The sequence below is a fragment of the Mytilus trossulus genome, chromosome 5 (assembly GCF_036588685.1).
Source record: "Mytilus trossulus isolate FHL-02 chromosome 5, PNRI_Mtr1.1.1.hap1, whole genome shotgun sequence".
Taxonomy (NCBI): domain Eukaryota; kingdom Metazoa; phylum Mollusca; class Bivalvia; order Mytilida; family Mytilidae; genus Mytilus; species Mytilus trossulus.
Genome location: NC_086377.1, coordinates 13315027 through 13336663, shown reverse-complemented (window position 1 = coordinate 13336663; position 21637 = coordinate 13315027). Strand labels below are relative to the sequence as shown.

The window sequence follows — 21637 nt, the reverse complement described above, 5'->3', positions numbered from 1 at the left end:
CAAATCAAATCATATGCAGAAAAAATAATTTAATTTTCTTCTATGAAATGTCTTACAAATAAGTGATTGTTTTAAATATGCCTTAATCCATTACACATCTTGATATTATACATTAAAGATGATTAAGATGTTTAACCTTGAAAGCCATTAATATCATACTTACCTTTATTTCTCGCAAATATACCCAGTTTTGTAGGAACAAGTCTGATCATTCCAAGTAGAAAGACCATTCGTATGCATGGTAACACAGTGTTCACTCCCTCCATAATTGGATGGTTCATGATTTGCCCAATTCGAATAACCAACTGAACTATGATCATTTACCCATGTAAAATGTCCTTCTCTTATTAAGTCATTCAATCCAGTCCATATCTGACCATGTGTTGCTTCTTTAGAATAAACCATAGGTATTTAAGTGCAGCTATTAGTAATGTTTTTTTTAGTCAAAGTTAGGCATATATAACCTTATCTGTATTTGGCAAGACTTTTAGGAATTTTGGTCCTCAATGCTCTTCAACTTCGTAATTTATTTGGCCTTTTTAACTTTTTTGCATTCGAGCGTCACTGATGAGTCTTTTGTAGACGAAACGAGCGTCTGGCGTATATACAAAATTAAGTCCTGGTATCTATGATGACTTTATTTAATGTTTTTATACTACATCAAATACCAAACTATGTTGTTTATAGATATATGTATATATTTGTTTGTCTATTTGCCGAGCATTCGGTTTTGTCTCTTTATAACCCCCCTTCTATTTTAAGACAAAAGCTGGACTTTTGTTTTTCTCAAATTTATGTAAGTATTAATTTTCTTTCCTAGCCATGTTCTAAAACTCAAAGTATAAATAAAGGCATGTGCGATAATAAATAGATAAATACACGTCTGTACCATTAACGACTCTACAGCAGACTTTGTCAATCGGATCACCAGCAGTGATTGTGATATAAGGCTAAAAATAAATTATGTATATGTAATTCGTCTAAACATCAGCCCAACAAATGTTAGATCTGTAAACTTGCCAAGGCAAATTTTCCGTTCTTTCCTCGCAAAGATTTGAAGTCTTGCTAGTGATATCGTTGCACCAAATCGCATTGCACTGTGATCAACGCGCTAGAAAACTCGATCACCTACTAAGCTCTTATATATATATATACAGATACTTTTAACCGATAACCAACTAGACAGATTGAAGACTACTATAAAACCAATATCACAGGAAATGTTTCCTAGTGTAACCGGAGAGCATGATTAATCTTTCAAAATCATATTTTCTCCACCAGAAAACGAACCAGGGACCACTGTGTTACAAGGGAGAGCGTTACCCGTCTGGGCTTCTTTAGCTCAATCGGTTAATTTGCGGCCTTGATACACATAGATCCCAGGTTCACGATGAGTCTTGCAAGAAGATCATGTTCTCCGGTTACATTGCTACCCAACTTAAAACACCACGGTGGTTAGAGAGGAATTCTAGCTAGGGCATGTTGTGCGAGAGGTGGGGAAGTGTTAAGGGATTGCTTCCCTTAGAATAAACGGTAGATACTTTGTCAACCGTAAGAAATTGAGCTAAGGATGAACTTCTTTAGGTCAGTTGGTTAACACTCCTTGTAACACAGAAAGGTCCCGGGTACTTGTTCCGGCGGAGACATGCGATTTCGCCAGAAGAATCATGCTATCCGGTTACACAAGTAAAGCATATTCAACAAAGTAATAAAAGGAAGGAATGTTCAACAAGACAATACAAATATTGAGTAAAGTCGCATGGATAATTGTATTAGAATAGTATAAAATCTAACCTGTAATAACTTAGATAATTCATCAATAGATATTTCAACAGAATGGTTATATGGTTTAAATACATTGTAGTAGGTGAAATGTATAGAATGTAATAACTTACTTGCGCTGACAGTTATTTCACTACTAATCCATCTGTTTTCTGTGGATGATTCTATTTTCACTAAATATGAATTGTTGTTCTCGCATTCTCTCTGTAGAAAAAGTTAAAACATTTTTGGGTATCTATTACCCTTTGGTGTTCCCCATTGATTTCAAAGGTAGGCAAACATAAAACATTACCTGTTAGCAAATTTCATTCTGAGAACAGGTACAGCTAAACAAAAAAGAAACCCGCTAAATACGATAATTTCTTTCAATGAATAAACCAGAAAATACTAACCCTTCTGATCATGCTACAAAGAAAAAGTCGGATTATATTTTTATTTTGTTGATATCTTTATCGTTGCTATGTTTTTACGTTTTAAGTTTAAGAAACTATATACCGTTTGTCGTTCGCAAACAAGAATATACGTGTATATTTACCTTCGCCTGTTGCCAACTAAGTCTGTCATATCGAAACATGTAACAGCAGTTGTTGAACTTTTTCCATCCAGCATTACACTTGTTTTTTATACCTGTAAATTAAGAATTGCATAATGCAAGTCATAAATGTATTTTTTTGTTATGATTTTCTATTTTTAACGTGTTGCTGTTGTTATTAGAATGCTTTCATTTGTACATATACATTCAGCAGAAATTTCCTGTTTTAAAGATATATTAAAATATCACAAATCAAAATTTGAAAAGTAAAAAAAAAAAATGAAGTTCAACTGAACAACTACTATTATTTCATTGAAATATGTGCATGATTGTTTACATATAACAAGAACCCGATGGCTATATCAGCATTGAGAAGATGTATTTATCAAGCCATGTTCAATTCGCCTCAAGGAACATCCTTTTGTATTCGAGCATGTTAATTGTTTATTCTTTAGTTTTCTATGTTGTGTCATGTGTACTATTGTTTTTCTGTTTGTTTTTTTCATTTTTAGCAATGGCATGGTCAGTTTGTTTTAGATTTATGAAATTGACTTTGGTATCTTTCGTCCCTCTTTTAATGTATTAACTATACTTTCGACCGACATACTGACATACATGAATTCATTATTTTTTCGTCGAACCCAAATTTTGTGGATTGCGGAAATCTTGCAATATTAAAATTTGGTTTCGTAGTTATGCTAAAGTCTGCATACAACCTAATAGAAAATTTGTTGTTCATTTTAATTTCTGTTTCACCTGTACCTACAAAAACATCGAAATTGCTATCTAACGAACAATCGTGAATCCACAATATTAGGTTTGATTTTGGTTATGTAACTTCCTAAAAAAAATAGCGAATGTGGATAGGAGGAGACATTTGTTTTTGTAATAGACAATGTTCATACCTATTGTGTGCAGGGTGTGTACGCTACCATCACAAGCTTATAACATCAAATAAAAATATATAAATAAATAGTTAAATAAAAAATTAAACCTTAACAAGATGTAGTCTTGATAGTTTGATTGTTTGTTTTCGAGTGAGGTTTTCGACCTATTGTAGCATATTGTCTAGGATTTACAACCGCTGGAAAATGTTTACACTATTATCATAAAAATGTAAACAAACTCTCTGACTATTGTGGTGTTGAGTAGATTTATAAACCAATGAAAACACCCGAAAAAACAATAACATCTAATGTGCATACTAACGCACCCGCAAATAGCGCACCCGTTATCACAATGTTTACGGAAACGTTTGTGAATAAGCTCCCAGAGGTATTTTTCCAATCATTGTTGAAGCATTAAAGGTTTATCGCAATTCACTAAAATTAGTTGAAATACCTTTTCGGCTTCAAAACCACAATAGTATATTTTTTTAACTTGAAAGCCTACCTTGGTTAATTTTGTTAATATCATTCTGCAAATCGGACATTTTCCCACTATATGCATGTAACTTTGTTTCTACGTCATTCAATTGGTTCGTCAGTGTATCGAACTGTTTCTTGTAACCTGTCATTTTTTCCACATCCGTCAACCTTTGGCTTAGTTTACTAAGTTTAGTGTCTAGCTTATTGTCTAGTTTAGACAATGTTGTCTGTGAAGCTTGAAGTTGATTTAATATCATCCATGTCAGTGGGTCGGTCTTTCCTGCATCAAGTGATCTACTTAATCTATTATTCTCTTCCGATAATACCAAAGACGCAAACAAAATTGGTAACAGAATTAAAAAAATCATTTTCACATTCAATGAGGATGAAATATGGTTCGAATTAGATATCGCGTGTTAACAATATTGACTTTTTAGAAAAAAAATAATGTAATCAATCTCATGTTTTTTCTTGGAAAGTATATATTAATATCAATATAAAATATCGCAATTTCAAAATGTTATGTATTGATTGATACTAAAAGGTAAAATCACAAAAACGGAAAGTCCCTTATGAAATGGCAAATTTAAAAGCTCAAACACATCAAACTTATAAGCAACTCTTCAAAACAACGACAAATGAGAAACAACACGTAATAATTTCGTTCTTCAGAAGCGCATTTCTGGGTTTACCTCCATCAGTAACGCTCAATGCCAAATATTTGAAAGCGTAGGATGTATGAGAAACCGAAACTATTGAAAAGCTATATTACTAAAAAGACCTAAAAGTAAACAAATCCGTCTAACTTCATCTTTGTCCGATGAAGTTTAAACCTTAAATTAAAAAAAAATCTTATTCTTTGCTGGTCATTCAAAACGACTATCTTAGGTGAAAAAAAGAGTATAACAACAAAATTACCGAACTCCGAATAAAATTCTAAACGGATAGTCCCTAGTAAAATGACAAAATTAAAAGCTTTAACACTTCAATCGAATGGATGCCAACTGTAATATTCCAGACTTGGTAAAGTCATTTTCTAATATACAAAATGGTGGATTAAACCTGGCTTTACATCAAGCTAAACCTCCTCTGTCTTAAATTACATTCACATTATGTTTTGAAATCTGTTGTATAGACTGCTCTGCACAGTTTTTGTTACATTTTGAATAAACTATTTTCATTGAAAAGAAATAAAACTAGAGGCTCTAAAGAGCCTGTGTCTCTCAACTTTGTCTATGTGAAAATTAAACAAAGGACGCAGATAGATTTATGACAAAATTGTGTTTTGATGATGGTGATGTGTTGGTACATCATACTTAAGGTGGTATGGGAGTCTAAAAAAAAATGATAGAATTTGTTCATACTTTGCCAAAACGTAGGGTCTATTCATATATGTTGAAAAATATAAAAAAAAATGATAGGTCACCGCGCATTTTTTCAAGCTACAGGACGTGACAAAATGACACATTTTGTATGGATTATACAGGGAAAACCACTATTTTGTTACTAGAAACTAAACAAAATGATAGAATTGTTAAATACTTAAGGGAAAGATAGCTTTCAGACAATGCTTTGAGAATATCAAAAGAAAAGATAGGATCATTGTACGTTTTTTCCGGCTAAAATACAAAATAGGAAAATTCCATGTAGAATACTACAGAAAATGCACTGTTTAAGAGTTACTTCCCCTTAAATTGTTAATTTAAAAAAAAAAAAAAACACCAAAAATAATCAACATTTGCAGAGATATTAATAATTATAAGTTATATTCTTATAAGTCGGTTCTTTTAAAAGAACAATCAATTTAAAAACTCCATTCCTGCATCAAATTTTGCTAACTTGTTAGAAAATCTGGACCTTTTGTTCTCTGTTTTTTACAATCCAAGATGGAGGAAGACACCCATACCACCTTAACTGATTTGATCTAAATGCTTTGGTTTTTGATTTGTAAGCCAAATACTGCCGTTCGCCCCTGTGTTCTATTTTTAGCAGTGGTTGCCATCTTGGTTGGATGGCCAGGACCCCCAGACACATTGTTTAAACTAGATATCCAAAAGATGATTGTGGCGAAGGTTTGATTAATTTGACCCAGTAGTTTTAGAGGATATTTTTTTTGTAAAAGATTACTAAGATTTAATTACGAAAAATGGTTAAAAATTGACTATAAAGGGCAATAACTCCTAAAGGGGTCAAATGAGCATTTCGTTTATTCTGACTTATTTGTAAATCTTACTTTGCTGAACATTATTACTTTTACAGTTTATCTCTATCTATAATAATATTCAAGATAATAGCCAAAAACAGCAAAATTTCCATAAAAATTACCAATTTAGGGGCAGCAATAAACAACGGTTTGTTCGATTCATCTGAAAATTCAGGGCAGATAGATCTTGACCTGATAAACAATTTTACCCCCATGTCAGATTTTTCTTAATGCTGTGGTTTTTAAGTTATAAGCCAAAAACTGCATTTGACCCATATGTTCTATTTTTAGCCATTGCAACCATCTTGGTTGGTTGGCCGGGTCTCCGGACAAAATTTTCAACTAGATTCCCTAATAGTGATTGGTCATGTTTGGTTAAATTTGGACAAGTAGTTTCAGAGGAGAAGATTTTTGTAAAATTTTACAGACCATAAAAACTAAGGATTTTCTTATCCCAGGAATAGATAACCTTAGCCGTATTTGACACAACTTTTTAGAATTTTGGATCCTTAATGCTCTTCAACTTCGTACTTGTTTGGCTTTATAGATATTTTGATATGAGTGTCACTGATTAGTCTTATGTAGACGAAACACGCGTCTGGTGTACTAAATTATAATCCTGGTACCTTTGATAACTATTTACACCACTGGGTCGATGCACTGCTGGTGGACGTTTCGCCCCCGAGTGTATCACCAGCCAAGTAGTCAGCACTTCGTTGTTGACATGAATATCAATTGTACGGTCATTTTAATAAATTTCCTGAATATAAAACTTTGAATTTTCGAACAACTAAGAATTTTCTTATCCCAGGAATAGATTACCTTACCCGTATTTGGCACAACTTTTTTGCAATTTTGGATCCTCAATGCTCTTCAAAATCGTACTTGTTTGGCTTTATAACTATTTTGATATGAGCGTCACTGATGAGTCTTATGTAGACGAAACCCGCATCTGGCGTACTAAATTATAATCCTTGTACCTTTGATAACTATTTACACCACTGGGTCGATGCCACTGCTGGTTGACGTTTCGTCCCCGAGGGTATCACCAGCCCAGTAGTCAGCACTTCGGTGTTGACATGAATATCAATTATATGGTCATTTTAATAAATTTCCTGAATATAAAACTTTGAATTTTCGAAAAACTAAGGATTTTCTTATCCCAGGGATAGATTACCTTAGCCGTTTTTGGCACAACTTTTTGCAATTTTGGATCCTCAATGCTCTTCAACTTCGTACTTGTTTGGGTTTATAAATATTTTAATATGAGCGTCACTGATGAGTCTTGTGTAGACGAAACGCGCGTCTGGCGTACTAAATTATAATCCTGGTACCTTTGATAACTATTTGGTTAAATTTGGCCCAGTAGTTTCAGAGGAGAAGATTTTTGTAAAAGTTTACAGACGACTGACGCCGGACGACACGCCAAGTGATGAGAAAAGCTCATTTGGGCCAGGTGAGCTTAAGTTAAGAAGATGTGATACACAATTGCCAATGAGACAACTCTCATAGAGAGATCAAATAACACAGCTATGGAAGACCCCGAAATGACAAATGTGAAACAATTCAAAGGAGATAACTACTAGCCTGCAAGCGAAAGACATGCATCTTTTAGTTTCATATCCATCAACTTCACAGTCATGACAATGCATTCGAGCGTCACTGATGAGTCTTTTTAAGACGAAACGCGCGTCTGGCGTATTTACAAAATTTAGTCCTAGTATCTATGATGAGTTTACTAGTATTCGTTAAAGTAACACATATTTGCATGGTATATTGTATAAATAGATATAGGAAGATGTGGTGTCAGTGCCAATGACAAACAACAATTTAAAAAAAGTACACCATTATAGGTCAACATTAGCATACATAAAGTACAGGTGCAATATAAATTCTTCAAAACAACTGGTCTTTTAAGAAAATAACCAGGAGTCAAATAACAAAATCAAAGCTCAAACATATCAAACGAATGGATAACAACTGTCACATGCTTGACTTGGTACAGGCATTTTCTTATGTAGAAAATGGTGAATTAAATCTGGTTTTATAGCTAGATAAACCTCTCACTTGTTTGACAGTCGCATAACATTCCATTTACAATAACGGGTTCATGTTTAGTTTGCTTATATTTTTTTTTATATATTATAACGATATACTACTTCAAAGTATTTTATAACAAACTGATATTATTGATTACATAGTAAGACAGTTCATACACTAGACAGTGGGATAACTGGCAGATGTTGAGATTCCACAGTTGTTCTTTCTATTCCTGGACATTTGGATATAACCTTTCTGTCCCCATGATTCTCCCCAACTGAAAATAGAGAGATTGATTAAAAAATAACAAATACATATAGAAATAAAGTTACGTCATAACTGTCCGCGAACTCAATTGAAAAGTGATGAATTTCATTTTATTCTAATGAGGAATTCGTACGATGTTTAACTTAAAAGTTAAAACCTACACAGCCAATTTTGCATAGGTACTATATCTGTTCCAAACATCTGTAGTACTGGAAATCTACTTTTCATATTCAGTACTATTTTGTTACTCTAAATTTATTGTAACCTTTAGGTACCTGTGTTTTACAGTACTTGATTTGTACTTGAAAACTACATAATTTTGGTTACAACGTTACATTTTAAGCAGTTTGATAGTATGTCTACTTCAAATGTTTTAATATTATAATTTTTAAACATGGAATATTGTGATCTCTTTTGGTATTACTTCTGTACCAAAATTAAGTGCAAATCAAGTACTGTTAAATACAGGTACGCAAATAGTACAATAATTTTAAAGTAAAGAAATACAGTGTAGTACTAAAAATCAAAAGTAAATTTTCAGTACTACAGATTTTAAGTTCAAAAATAGTACCTACGAAAAATTGGCTGTGTAATTGGAAACAAAATTCGGGTATCATTTAAAAGATTTGGATATCCTTGACAAACTTTTGATACCCTCAACAAAGCTCGGATACCCTGTTAAAACTTCTAACCTCGTCATATTCTCCACCATCCTCGGATGTCTTCAGTATATGATATTTCTAAATCTTAATCTGATCAGATCATGGAAGTAATTTCCAATATTACTTCCATGATCAGATATATTACACAGACAAAAAGTATTAATTATGATGTTAGTTGTTTCTCCGGGTCTTTTTTCTCTATTTTGTTGACCCACTATTTTCTATTCTTATCTCGATCCAGTATTTTCTTCTTAAAGGGTTTGTTTATATAATATTAATTCTTTATGTTATTTGCCATTTGTTTTGCACTTGATGTTCAATGTGGTCAATACTATTAGCCCTATCCAGACCCACGTGTTACTCACCTGTTCTTTACAATCCAGAAATCCTTTCCACTATCTGTACCATAACCTACAGCTAAAACACCGTGATCAAGTCTGGTCTGTCTACAGAACCATTCATGTACACGTAACTCACCTGTTCTTTACAATCCAGAAGTCCTTTCCGCTATCTGTACCATAACCTACAGCTAACACACCGTGATCAAGTCTGGTCTGGCTACAGAACCATTCATGGTATACACCAGTCTTGTAAAGCTGGAAGCTAGTATGGCTAGCGTCAATGGCTACGGCGATTGGACCCTGTGTAGCGACAGCGGACATTAAATCTTCCTCACTTTTTGATTTGATGTCAACAAAGCCAGTATCGTTGGCGCCAACATTGGCTGCGTTGAAGTTACATTTTCCATTCTGAAACAAAAAAGATTGTAATTTAAAATTTACACAAGGTATCGGTTTAGATTAAATGATTGAATATTGCTTGCTTAACTTCCAGTCGCTAATGTTTCATGCACATTGACAATTTATACAATGTGTGGCACATGAAAAGTAGAATATACTGGATTGTGAAGGGCTGTTTCATTGGAATGCCACCTAAGAGACATATTGGATAGAGACAGAAAAAGCACAAAATACTCCTTACAGAAGTTTCAAAGACAAAGAGCTACATAATGAATCGGATCAAACGTTTCTTTTACGTCCAGAAGTGAATGAGTAACTAAACATGCTGCGTGTCAAATGGACACCTAACTTTAGTAAGCATCGGGTTTAGATTTAAAAAAAAAAATAAGAACCAATTTAGTACTCAACATAAATTTACCTTAGCAGTATATGGGTATGAAGCCTCGGTATCGATTCCGTTGTTTGTCTTAATGTAGGTGAAAGCCAGATCCATCAATCCTCCTTCACATCCATGGTTACCTGCAAAAACATATTAAATGTCAGACATAACATTGTGCATAAAAGAAATCTTTATAGCTTGCTGTTCGGTATTAGCCATTGGTCCGTGTTTCATAAAAGAAAGCTGCATTACTTAAGAAGTTGATAAACGATTGATTAAATAGTGTAATTTGCATGCCTACGTGCGTCCTCACGTGGTGTTAAAAAATCTTTGTGGTATTAACAAAATATAACGAATACGACGTAAAAGTTTCGAACTAACGGAATCCACTTTGCTTCAGTACAGGTATAACCTAATGCGTAACCTGGTTAAAACATACTAATTTGAGACTTTGGTGCATATTACTTTATGGAACACAATGCTCATCTAGTATCACATTTGAAACAATTATTTACGCGAAAACTTAGGGACGACATCAAAAGTTCAATGTAGAATTAGAAAACTTAATTCATATAGTTTTTTTCACTTACCCCATTACCCCCTTCTTAACTTGATTTGGGAATAATTGATTGACTTATAAGGATACATATAAAACCGATGTCAATTAAACAAAACTTGCAGCAATTTTTACCCCCCACCCCAAACTATCTAAATTAAGTTTTTTGATATCCTTCATTGGTTTTTTGAAGTCGTACCTTATCACAACAATATTCAAAATGGGTTTTACTGACGGATAACTACATTTATTTATCAGAGCTTGGTATGAGGAGTTAGAAATCCTGATCCTTTTAATTGTAATTGTAACCATTTGTAAAGAGTACTAGTATACTTTTTCCACCTTATAAATATTTGGTATGTCATAATGCATTGCACATACCCTGTTTTGTTGAACAGTCGACCAAGTTTTGTTCAGAGAGAGATGTCAATGTTCCTGTTTTCTTGAACCATTGTCCCTCTAGAGATCCAGTGGCACTGAAAGACCAACAGGAACCGCATTGTCCCTGTAAACAGATATTTTATGGTCACATTAAAAAACGTGTTTCCTTTATAAATATGAATTCATTATTAAAATATTCAAACAATGAGGTAAAGGTACTATATTCGTAAAATAAGGAGTATTCTTTCTCTCATCTGATTTTAAAGTTTTTCGCGCTCTTCAATATAAGGATTTCAGGTTAGGGTCAAAATTCTATTAATTTGATTATCTTATTTTGAAATATAACCGTTACAATAGAAATGCCATACGATCAACTAAAAATGTCAAAATGACAAACACAACTAGATTCAACTAAAGATTACATCAACAAAATTCAAACTCAAAACATTACTCGATAAAAAAAAAGAAAAAAAAAGAACCAAACATTATTTCAAATTACAGAATTATAACGATTTCTATCTTGAGAAACTTTCCTTACCTGGTTTTTGATTCCTGTGACGAAACCTTTGGTTCTCCAATCCACAGATGCTGGAGGATCACCGACATTAGATGGAGGTAAATAGGTGGATCCACTTGTCTTCTTCTCGCTCAATTTGTAACCATTCATTACTCTGTTGAATTCTGCGTTGTCCTATGAATGAAAAGATATAAAATTTAACATTGCTTCTTGAATTGTTGACACTTTAAATGACACTCTACTTAATACGGTAACATATAGCTCTATTCAGGGGCGGATCCAGGATTTTGGAAAAGGGGAAGGGGCGAAGTTTTTGAAGCTCTACGCCCCCTCTAAATCCGCCACTGCTATTTCCATATGGATTAAACTTTAATGAACATATACATCAATATGAATCAATGTTCACTTCCATATATTTGTTTTTACTTTTTATCGCATTTTAGAAAGCATCTACGATTTGTACAAGCTTCCGGTACACATTCAAACAGTTGTGACTAAAGAAAATAAAAAAATAGAACTGCATGACTTTGTCAAATGTACTTGATTTTTCAAGCAATTGCGCTATCTGGTATGACAAAAAAGAAAATCACATGTGTTGGTTAAGACCTTTTTGGTAATAGAATGCGAAGCACAACACGTAGGTTAAAAATATTGAAAACATAATTGTAACTTTAAACTTTAATACAAATTTACTTACCATATCTCCATATTCGTTCATTCCAACCCAGAAGGTATGTTGTCCTCGGTCAGCCTCCAAGTTATGTTTCTCGATAAAGTTTAGATGCTGTTCCCAGGTAACACGTCTGAAAGTATACATAAACCCTTTCAAAACAGTTCAGTACAACATGCATAGTACATCCGCTATACTTGTATATAAAGTGCACTATTAGAAAAATATAATTAAAAATTTACAAAACTGTGTTTTATAGTGTATTGCTGTTGTTTGTTGTGTTATTCCATATTGGCTAGAGGTATATGGGAACGGTTGCGATCTCACAAAACATGTTAAACCCAACCGCATGTTTGCGATTTTCCCAAGTCAGGAGCATCTTGCCTTTGCGAATCTTGTATGTTTTTAAATTTTTTTTTGTTCATTTGTATGTTTTTTAATTTTGTGCGGAGACCATTTTCATCGAACATGTTGAACTAGTATACATTTATTAAGAGGGTCAGCTTAAGCTCGCCTCGAGGTGTGCGATTTTCTGGCTGTGTTAAAGATCCATAGGCGGTCTTTTCCTATGTTATACTCATGATACTTCTTTGTCGGGTTTTTGCATCATTAACACATTCCCCATTTCCATTCTCAATTTTATAATAGAGTATAAGATAATTACTGCAATCAATAAAGTATAATATATCTTTAGATTTTGTATAATTATCTTTGTTTGAACATGAAAAGTGTCAGTACAAAGGCACCATTATAACAAAATCATACAATTAACACAAAAAAACAAACAGCCTTCATCGAAGGGCTTGAATATAAGAACTTTTATCAGACGAATTACACATTTCTATTCTATACAAATGTACGTGTACCTTCTGGCCTCTTCCTCGCCTTCGTATGTCTTTTTATGTTGTTGTTTATAAGCCTCCCATTCTTGGTCCAGTTCTGGTTGAGTCAAACGTGCAGTTGCAACTGCAACCAAAACGGCTACCAATAATAGTTTCATCATCTGCAAAAAAACGAAACATTTGATGTAGATTTTAATGAATAAGATCTGACTCACTCGTATTTGGATTAAAGTCAACACTTCAATTCAAAAATATTATGTACAAAATCATGGAAATGAAAATCTTTTTAAATTTGCCATTTCAGGGACCAACTAATTGCTTGTAGTATGCCTACTCGTGTTTCTATGCAAAGTTAACATTTAATTTGATAAAAGAAAATGACTTCTATACTGACTTATATTCATTCTATGTTTAAATCTATTCTATGTCGTCCATTCTTCCCTTACAGTTAAAATCTGCGCTTCTTTTAACAAAAATGTATGAGTTTGAAAGTTATGACCGGCGCCAGTACTCATGGCTGTCTAGCAAAAGGGTCAAAAGATACCAAGGTGACATATAAAACTCATAAGTCGAAAGAAAACTGACAACACAATGGAAAACTAAATATGATGAGAGAATAATAAAGTCCACAAAACACTTCATGAGGAAACATTTAAGACTGAGAAAATCTAACCCCACCAAATTTGACAAATACTGAAGTTGATACCAGGGGCTTTGGAAGGATATACTAAAAAAAATATGATTCACTGTGGCATGCTGCTTATAATAAACACAAAGGGAAAAGTGGAACCTAAACCTTTCCAACATGTATTCGCTAATTTTCGCCTCGCAAGGGGCATACATGTGAGTAAAGGAAATAACGCGCAAAGCAAGCAAAATATGTCTCAGTGAAGCCTATATTGTGATAGCTACCACGTCCAAAATCCGGATCACAGTCGAACAAGTACAAAGATTAACTGTTTTCTTGTTTTAATCAAAATAATACATTATCTTTGAAGATTGTTCACTTGATGTTAACCTATCATCCATTTATCACAACAAACAAATCTTAACCTAGATTCCTTATTTTAAGGTCGTTTCACAACAATTTATCTTGTGTGTATTAGCAGGTGGTTATTCTTTTATCAGTAAATAATCACGTCGTGGTGGTCCAAGATATTTTGATTTAAGGGTAAACTTGAACTTGACCTGGATTTAAACCGCTGTAATCAATCATTTAAGACACTGTTGTAAAAGTGAGAGGTTTAGCACTATAAAACCAGGTTCAATCCACCATTTTATACATTTTATAAATGCCTGTACCAAGTCAGGAATATGACAGGTGTTGTCCATACGTTTGACGTGATTTGTCATTTGATTTTGCCATGTGATTAGGGACTTTCCGATTGTATTTTCCTTGGAGTTCAGTATTTTTGTGATTTTACTTTGTAAAGCATTTCTGAATTTAAGACTGAAAGAGGACAAAAAGTCTTAAATTTCTACAAGCATATTTACAGAAACTTTGCATTTATCATGTTTATAAGCTTCGAATGCTATCATAAGAATGAATTAAAGCCAATTTCATAATGCATGTACATTTAGGGTAAATCTGTGGTTGGCTTGCTCGATTTGTTTTTATAAACGTATAATTAAAATTGCCATCTGCATCTGCAAACAATATAGATAGGCATAGTTAAACATGTATACTGTCTGAAATTTGATTGTAAACAAAGCAAGCAAGGAATCAAGCTTAACCAAAGATTTACTCTGCATGATGTTTAAGGGTCTACTTCCTTAACCTAGGTCTATCTAATTCATATCGGATTCAAAAGTTACGATGTGTTTTAGTAGTAAGCTATCCTATTTCTTCTATCAATGAATATTGATGATTTTTGCCAATGGCTATCGAGTTTTATGTCACCTTTCCAGATAAAGTTGACCAGAACTACTGATTTAAATATATACTTATATAGACAAGAACACCCTATTTAGAGGTACCAGTAGTTAAACCTACGTTGAACGTTTGCATTGAAATCGCCATATATATATTTATGAAAATAAACAAATCAATGTAGTAACCCCCCTCTCCCCGCCCACATAAAAAAAACCCAAGAAACTAGCAAAAAAAAAACCCAAAAAACCCGAAATTACATACATAAACAAAAACATATCCCAAAATGTTTCAATAAAACAAGTAACTAGAAGTAAAATAAAACAAAAATACTGCAAATTGAATGCTATCACAGTTGACTGGATTTCCGAAAGGTTTCAATCGAAATAAAACGACAATTGATGTAACGAAAACAATAAGTGGTGCTTCCAAGTAATCACTATGCATTAGTGTACACTTAGACTAGTCTTGCAAAATCGTCTTCAGCGAAACAGAATATGTACTCTTCAAATAGAATTTGATATTTAAAAACGCAGAACATTTTTTCCTTTTTGTCTAAACAAATGCAAGGAATGATGCATTGTTGATAGGAATGAGGATATATATTATTATAACAGATTCGCAATGCAACATCTCGCCCGGAATTTGCATGAAACATTTGCCACTGGGCTTTCAGCAAACAACTAATGAATTAAAAAATCAATATCTGCGACAGCGTTTATACTCCTTTTCAAATAAAAAAAATTGCGCCAAAAAAAATACTCCTTTTTAAAGTAAAGCAAAAATTTGCACCATCAAAATACTCCTTTTTCAAAATTCCGCAAAAATTTGCGCCGTCAAAAATATCTATTTAGAGAGAGCAGACTAAAACCTACCTTTCCGATCTACCTGTAAAGGAAATATGTACAGCGGTCCGCTATGATAACACTCTTTATTCCAGTCTGTCGTTTTTATCTTCCTTTGATGTGTAATGTGACTGTCATGTGGTCCAATCTAGAACATATGACCTTATCTAAATAAATGCACCTATGATATTGAATTTTGTCTGTCATTTTAGCATGACTTTTTTGTTTAAATGTGGCGTAAGTTTGTTAATAAAATTAGATGTGGACTATATGACAATGAAACAGCAAGCAACTATACAAAACAAATAAATTACACAAACACATTTTGATAAATATTTACTCTAACATATCTAAAGAGAAATATCAATATTTTGTAAAGAGTGTTCAGAGAACTATTGTATCACTAGCCTGTCAACGACAGAAGCCGCAAATTAAACACTCTATACCAAGAAATAGAACACCAGTCTTGAAAGTGGCATTAAACACCAATCAATCAATCTTAAAAGACACAGTAAGCACACAAAGATACTAATCATATTTGCACTAACTTTTGATTGAAATTGAAAAATATGAAAAATGAACATCTGTATAAATAACTGTCTGTGGTGGTTATTTAACATGAAAATCTCCTCCTTAAGTAAGAAATTGTGCTTCTACACATACATGCATGTCACTATTATATGCGAATAATCGGCGAAGAAAATAGAGCAAGAAAACGAACGAGCATCTACATTGTATCAAAAAAACAATTGTTATTCAACTATCTTGCCCGTTTGCAATGGCGTTAAAGTTTTGATGAATTTTAACTTGTCTCTTGGTATCTTCCGTTTCATTGCTTTTTTTACAATGGTGTTTCGATGAAATAAAACAATCTAGAATTATGAATTGATACTTTAAGTAATGTTTTACATTGTCCTATCGGTGCCTTTTATAGCTGACTATGCGGTATGGGCTTTGCTGATTGTTGAAGGCCGTACGGTGACCTATAATTGTTAATGTTTGTGTCATTTTGGTCATTTGTGGATAGTTGTTTCATTAGCAATCATACCACATCTTCTTTTTTATAATGTATATTCACAGAATGCATTATCGATTAAGTATTTCGTATAATGGAATGACGATACTGCATATTGTTTTAATGATTTCACGATACGGTATTCCAGTTCGACACTTCAAGTCAATCTGATGTGTCAACTGATTTTACAGTTTGTTCATATGTTGTACGTGTACACAACTATCCCAGGAAAAAGTAGGGTTATGCGCTTAAAACATCATATCAAACCACGACATTCTGTGTGTGCCTGGGCAAAGTCAAGAGTTTGTAAGTTAGGTCGTGTAGGATGATATCTTTCATTTTGGTATCATTTATTGTTTTGTTAAAATTCAAGCCGATGGTTCGCTGGTGATTTTTTTTTTACATTTCTTCTTTTCCGTTCTTTAAAGCTTACAATACGTTCTGCATTTTGCTCATTGTTAAAGACCAAATCGTTACATTAGTTACTAACATTCATGACATCTGATGTGTAGGAGATAGTCCAACTACTTTCATCAGCTTGTTGGTCATATAAGTAGTTGTAATGCACACCCTGAAAATATGTCTTAGGGACTACAAAATATAAGGCATAAGTACTAACAAAATTACTTCGGCCGAAATGAAATAAATTTAAAAAAATGTTGTTACAATTATATTTATATTCACATAATTACAAAACTTACACCAAAATTGCCGGATGCACAAATGCATATATTATCTAAATCATCGTGTCACATTTCAATTCTGCATGTTTGTTGTTTACAAACAATGTAAGGCCAACATCAGAGCGCAGTTGTTGTTAATGTAACCCCAGAAAATGATGAATGCTTGGGAACCAAATGAAGATATGCATATTGTATGTTTTTTTTGTCTATATACAGGACTTCAGTGTTGCCTTTTCTAATTGAACGATACACATAGTCCTTCTTTGATAGTGTTTGATAATAACTGACATACATATCAACGTCCCCTTCTCCCCAGCTCGTCGTTACTTGGATCCTTTCGACATCGGTACCAGATAATTTATGTAATTTCTCGAAATTTAACCGAAATAATAGAACGTTATTTGCTGCATTCACTTTAAGGTCTTTTATCTCCATATATTCACTGATCATACGGACATGGTCTTCTACACTACAGATTTCTATTCCAACATCTGAAAGAGCATGAACGATATGAATTAATTGATAACTAAGATCGTAGGCGGCCTTCATAAGGCCACAACCAGCATCAATAAAATCCGAGGTTTCATGCCAGAAAAATCTACTAGCATATGTAAATAATATAAAAATATCTTTCCATTCTAAATTGTCCATCAAAACACAAGCAACTCTGTTAAAAATACCACTAGAATAGTGAACATTTAAATCTTCAGTGAAGTCTTTGACATGAACAATTGAAAGGCCATCTTTATCTTGGTCACACAAATCTCTTGAAACCCATTGTTGTTCGTGTGCTACGGTTCCGTCACCTGCCTTATAGTCTGTAGTTTTTGTTATATACCATTCTGCTGCCTCGCCAATAATGTCAGATATTGATTCACATATGGCTCCTGATTGTCCACTGTATTCCAGATTTGTATGCTCATCCGTAAACGCGTGACCAATTTCATGTCCTATGACGTCAATAACGGCGTACGGATAAAGGATAAATGGTATTCCGTCACCGATTTCAACAGCTTCGTTATTCGGGTCAAAGTGCGCAGTTTCATTTTTTCCATAGTGTACATACACTTTGACTGGTGTTTTCGCTACTGGGGGCATATGTATCCAGTCTCTAAACATTTGAAATATCCTTGTACTATAGTAGAAAACATCACTCAGTGGAGAATAAGCATCGTTTACTTCATCATGAAATCCATCAGAACATTGAAATGTAAAGGGTAAATCTGGCTTGTCTAGTTTGTTATGTAAATGAAACACACGCACATCCTCGTTCTGGAGTGAACACTGGTTTCCGTTTTTCTGAACGTGAAGAAATGGCATATCCTCTCCGTATTTATGTTTTCCAGTCTTTATATTACCTCCGACTGATTTAAGATTGTAGGATTTTAGTTTGGGTATTTGTTTAATTATTTGTCCTGTTTCTGCTGAAATAAAAAATCCCGGAAGTGACGCATGATTGTTTATTTTCAAACGAAAGGAAACATCGTAGACTAACATTGCCCTTTTATCTAAAGTGTAAATAAATATTCGAATTTTCTCGCTATCAACTACAGCCTCTTTATGAAAACGGGTAGCATTTTCCACTGCTATTTTTAATGCCTGACTTTCAGAAACTATTTTATTCTTCGTTATATCATCCGGAATCTCGTGGAGTAATTTGCCGTCTGCCTGTCCTGTATATTCGTTGGTAGTTTTATCTGTTTCAATCGAAGCGTAAGCATCATAAACAGGGATTCCGTTAAATTTTTCTCGGTACTTTACTATGATAGTCCCTTCGGAAGTAACTTCTTTATCAACCTGTTCGAGTTCTTCAGACGGTTTCAATCCAACAAGATCACGTGGTGACAACAGATGTAAGGATCGTCTATCTCGTAGATTCATAGAAACAGAGAGTCTTTGTGAAATACGCTGTGAAACATCTACCCACTGAACTGAGCAAACACTATCAGAGAAAACTACAACATAAATAATACAATAAAGAAAATAATCTGAACTGAGCAAACACTATCAGAGAAAACTACAACATAAATAGTACAATAAAGAAAATAATATATGTAGGCTATTCATATTTCTTTTAAAACTACTGACACTTGTACGAAATCTTTTAAAACTACTGACACTTGTACGAAATCTGATCGGTAAACATGCAAATGTTGTTGTTGTTGTTGTTTAGAGTCTTTGGATTATTAGTAAATTATTTCGTCATGCTTCCAAAGTTGTAGAAGTATACTTAGGTTGAAGGCATCACTGTGATTTTTGAGATGAAGAACATCAATGATTTTTTTTGTATGCATGTTGTTGGCATTAATTGATATATTGAATGAATTTTAACTGTTAACAGCCAGTCTGTGTCCTTTTAACTTCTGTAATCCTTCAGAAAAGGATTAGTCGTCCGATGAAGCCAACACATGTTTCACAATGTATCATATCATTAGATATAGGAAGATGTGGTGTGAGTGCCAATGGGACAACCCTCCATCCAAATAACAATTTAAAAAAAGTAAACCATTATAATAGGTCAATGTACGGCCTTCAACACGGAGCCTTGGCTCAGACCGAACAACAAGCTATAAAGGGCCCCAAAACTATTAGACTAGTGTAAAACCATTCAAACGGGAAAACCAACAATCTAATACAAAAACGATCAACGAGAAACACGTATATACATTATATTACATAAACAAACGACAACTACTGTACATCAGATTCCTGACTTAGGACAAATGCAAGGCTTTTTATAGAGTACTATGCAATACTGTATCTGCTTGTCTCATTGTTGGAGGTAACATATACATTGATAATTGTCTCATTGGCAATAATACCACGTCCTACAGTATAATATTTTTGTCATATTATATGCAAAAAGAATTAAAAAAAAATAAGTCTTACCCAAAAGGAGGTATACGCAGATAAACATGTATATTCTCTCCATTATATATATGTTTTATGTCTTGTTTAAACAACGGCCTATTTACCAGCTACACGCTTTCCACTCTCTTTTGTCCCCTTTCAACTTAGCTTCTATTTATACCAGCTACACGCTCTCCGCTATCGCTTGTTTCCTGTCAACTTAGCTTCTATAATACCACATTCATTCCTATTCGTTACAGTTCACCCCATAAAATATACTAAAATTGACTTCATCATACTACTTAAATACCAGGTTAAAGGTTACATGTAGTAAATAAAATTACTTTTAATGCCCACAATTTTCTGTATTATTAAGTCTAGATCTGATAAGTATATTCGATATGCAGAATTGTGTGAATTGTAAAGGTCAATTATTGTGGATTGTGAAGGTCACGTTTATTGGGGATAGTCAATTACCCAACACATTGGTTTGAAGTGGCAATTGTTTTGTCATTTGACTTCCTGGTTAATGGCCTTATTGAGGGGGAAGGACTTTTTTTCTGAACGTTGGGATCTGGTGTTTGTAAGCTCGAGATTTCGGGATTGATCCTTTCGGAATTGATCCTTTCGGGATCCGAGAATTCTTTTTTCGAATATCGGTTTGTCGGGATTTAAATTTCTTTAAACTTGGAACCTCTGGATTTCATGTTTTTAAGCTCGGGATATCGGGACCAAAGTACTGTAAAATACAAGTACCTAAATATTACAATAATTCTTTAGTAACAAAATAGTACTGAATATTAAAAGTAGATTTCCAGTATTACAGATTTTTGGTACAGAAATAGTACCTATTCAAAAGTAGCTGTGTACGTTTTATAAAAGTTCCTATGTATCTATTTTGTAATGTTTTTATTAAGCAATTCCACAAATTTTTATATTTTGTTTTTTTTTATATTTTTTTATATTTTTTTTTTGTATTCGTTTTTTTGTTTTTTTTTGTTTTTTTTGTACTGTAGGATAAAGTTTCTTTGATTTCGATAGTGTTGTGTTTTGTAAAACATTTCATGGATTTTATTACTGATGCGTTTAAAATGTTTTCGGGTTTCGTTATTGTTTGAGGATTCTTAAGTTTTAGTTGTCAGGTAAGTGTTTAATAAGATTTTTTGTTATGTTTAGAAATTGATGTGTTTGATTAATAAAAAAGGGTTCTCTAGTTGTTTGTTTTTACTTGAATTGTCTTTATTCATATTTGATTTTATGAGAATAGATATAGGAAGATGTGGTGTGAGTGCCAATGAGACAACTCTCCATCCAAGTAACAATTTAAAAAGTAAACCATTACAGGTTAAAGTACGGCCTTCAACACGGAGCCTTGGCTCACACCGAAGAACAAGCTATAAAGGGCCTCTCAATTACTAGTGTAAAACCATTAAAAC

General features: G+C 33.4%; 3 protein-coding genes across 3 annotated transcripts; all 3 read right to left on the bottom strand.

Moving 5' to 3' along the window:
* Positions 1 to 165: 165 nt before the first annotated feature.
* Positions 166 to 4049, bottom strand: LOC134719425 (perlucin-like protein). Its single transcript, XM_063582425.1, has 4 exons — positions 3707 to 4049; positions 2318 to 2409; positions 1896 to 1986; positions 166 to 389 (listed from the first exon to the last, which is right to left on the bottom strand). Exons 1-4 carry the CDS (start codon positions 4047 to 4049, stop codon positions 166 to 168), a joined length of 750 nt encoding a protein of 249 aa, XP_063438495.1.
* Positions 4050 to 8039: 3990 nt separating this feature from the next.
* On the bottom strand, positions 8040 to 15826 carry LOC134718546 (procathepsin L-like). The gene is made up of 8 exons (XM_063581147.1): positions 15684 to 15826; positions 12963 to 13099; positions 12124 to 12229; positions 11448 to 11600; positions 10910 to 11033; positions 10012 to 10112; positions 9331 to 9602; positions 8040 to 8201 (listed from the first exon to the last, which is right to left on the bottom strand). The coding sequence occupies exons 2-8, from the start codon at positions 13097 to 13099 to the stop codon at positions 8102 to 8104; spliced, it is 993 nt and encodes a 330-aa protein (XP_063437217.1). The 5' UTR covers positions 15684 to 15826; the 3' UTR covers positions 8040 to 8101.
* A 1544-nt stretch (positions 15827 to 17370) lies between these two features.
* On the bottom strand, positions 17371 to 19262 carry LOC134718545 (neutral protease-like). The gene has a single exon (XM_063581146.1). The coding sequence runs from the start codon at positions 19230 to 19232 to the stop codon at positions 17469 to 17471; it is 1764 nt and encodes a 587-aa protein (XP_063437216.1). The 5' UTR covers positions 19233 to 19262; the 3' UTR covers positions 17371 to 17468.
* Positions 19263 to 21637: the final 2375 nt, after the last annotated feature.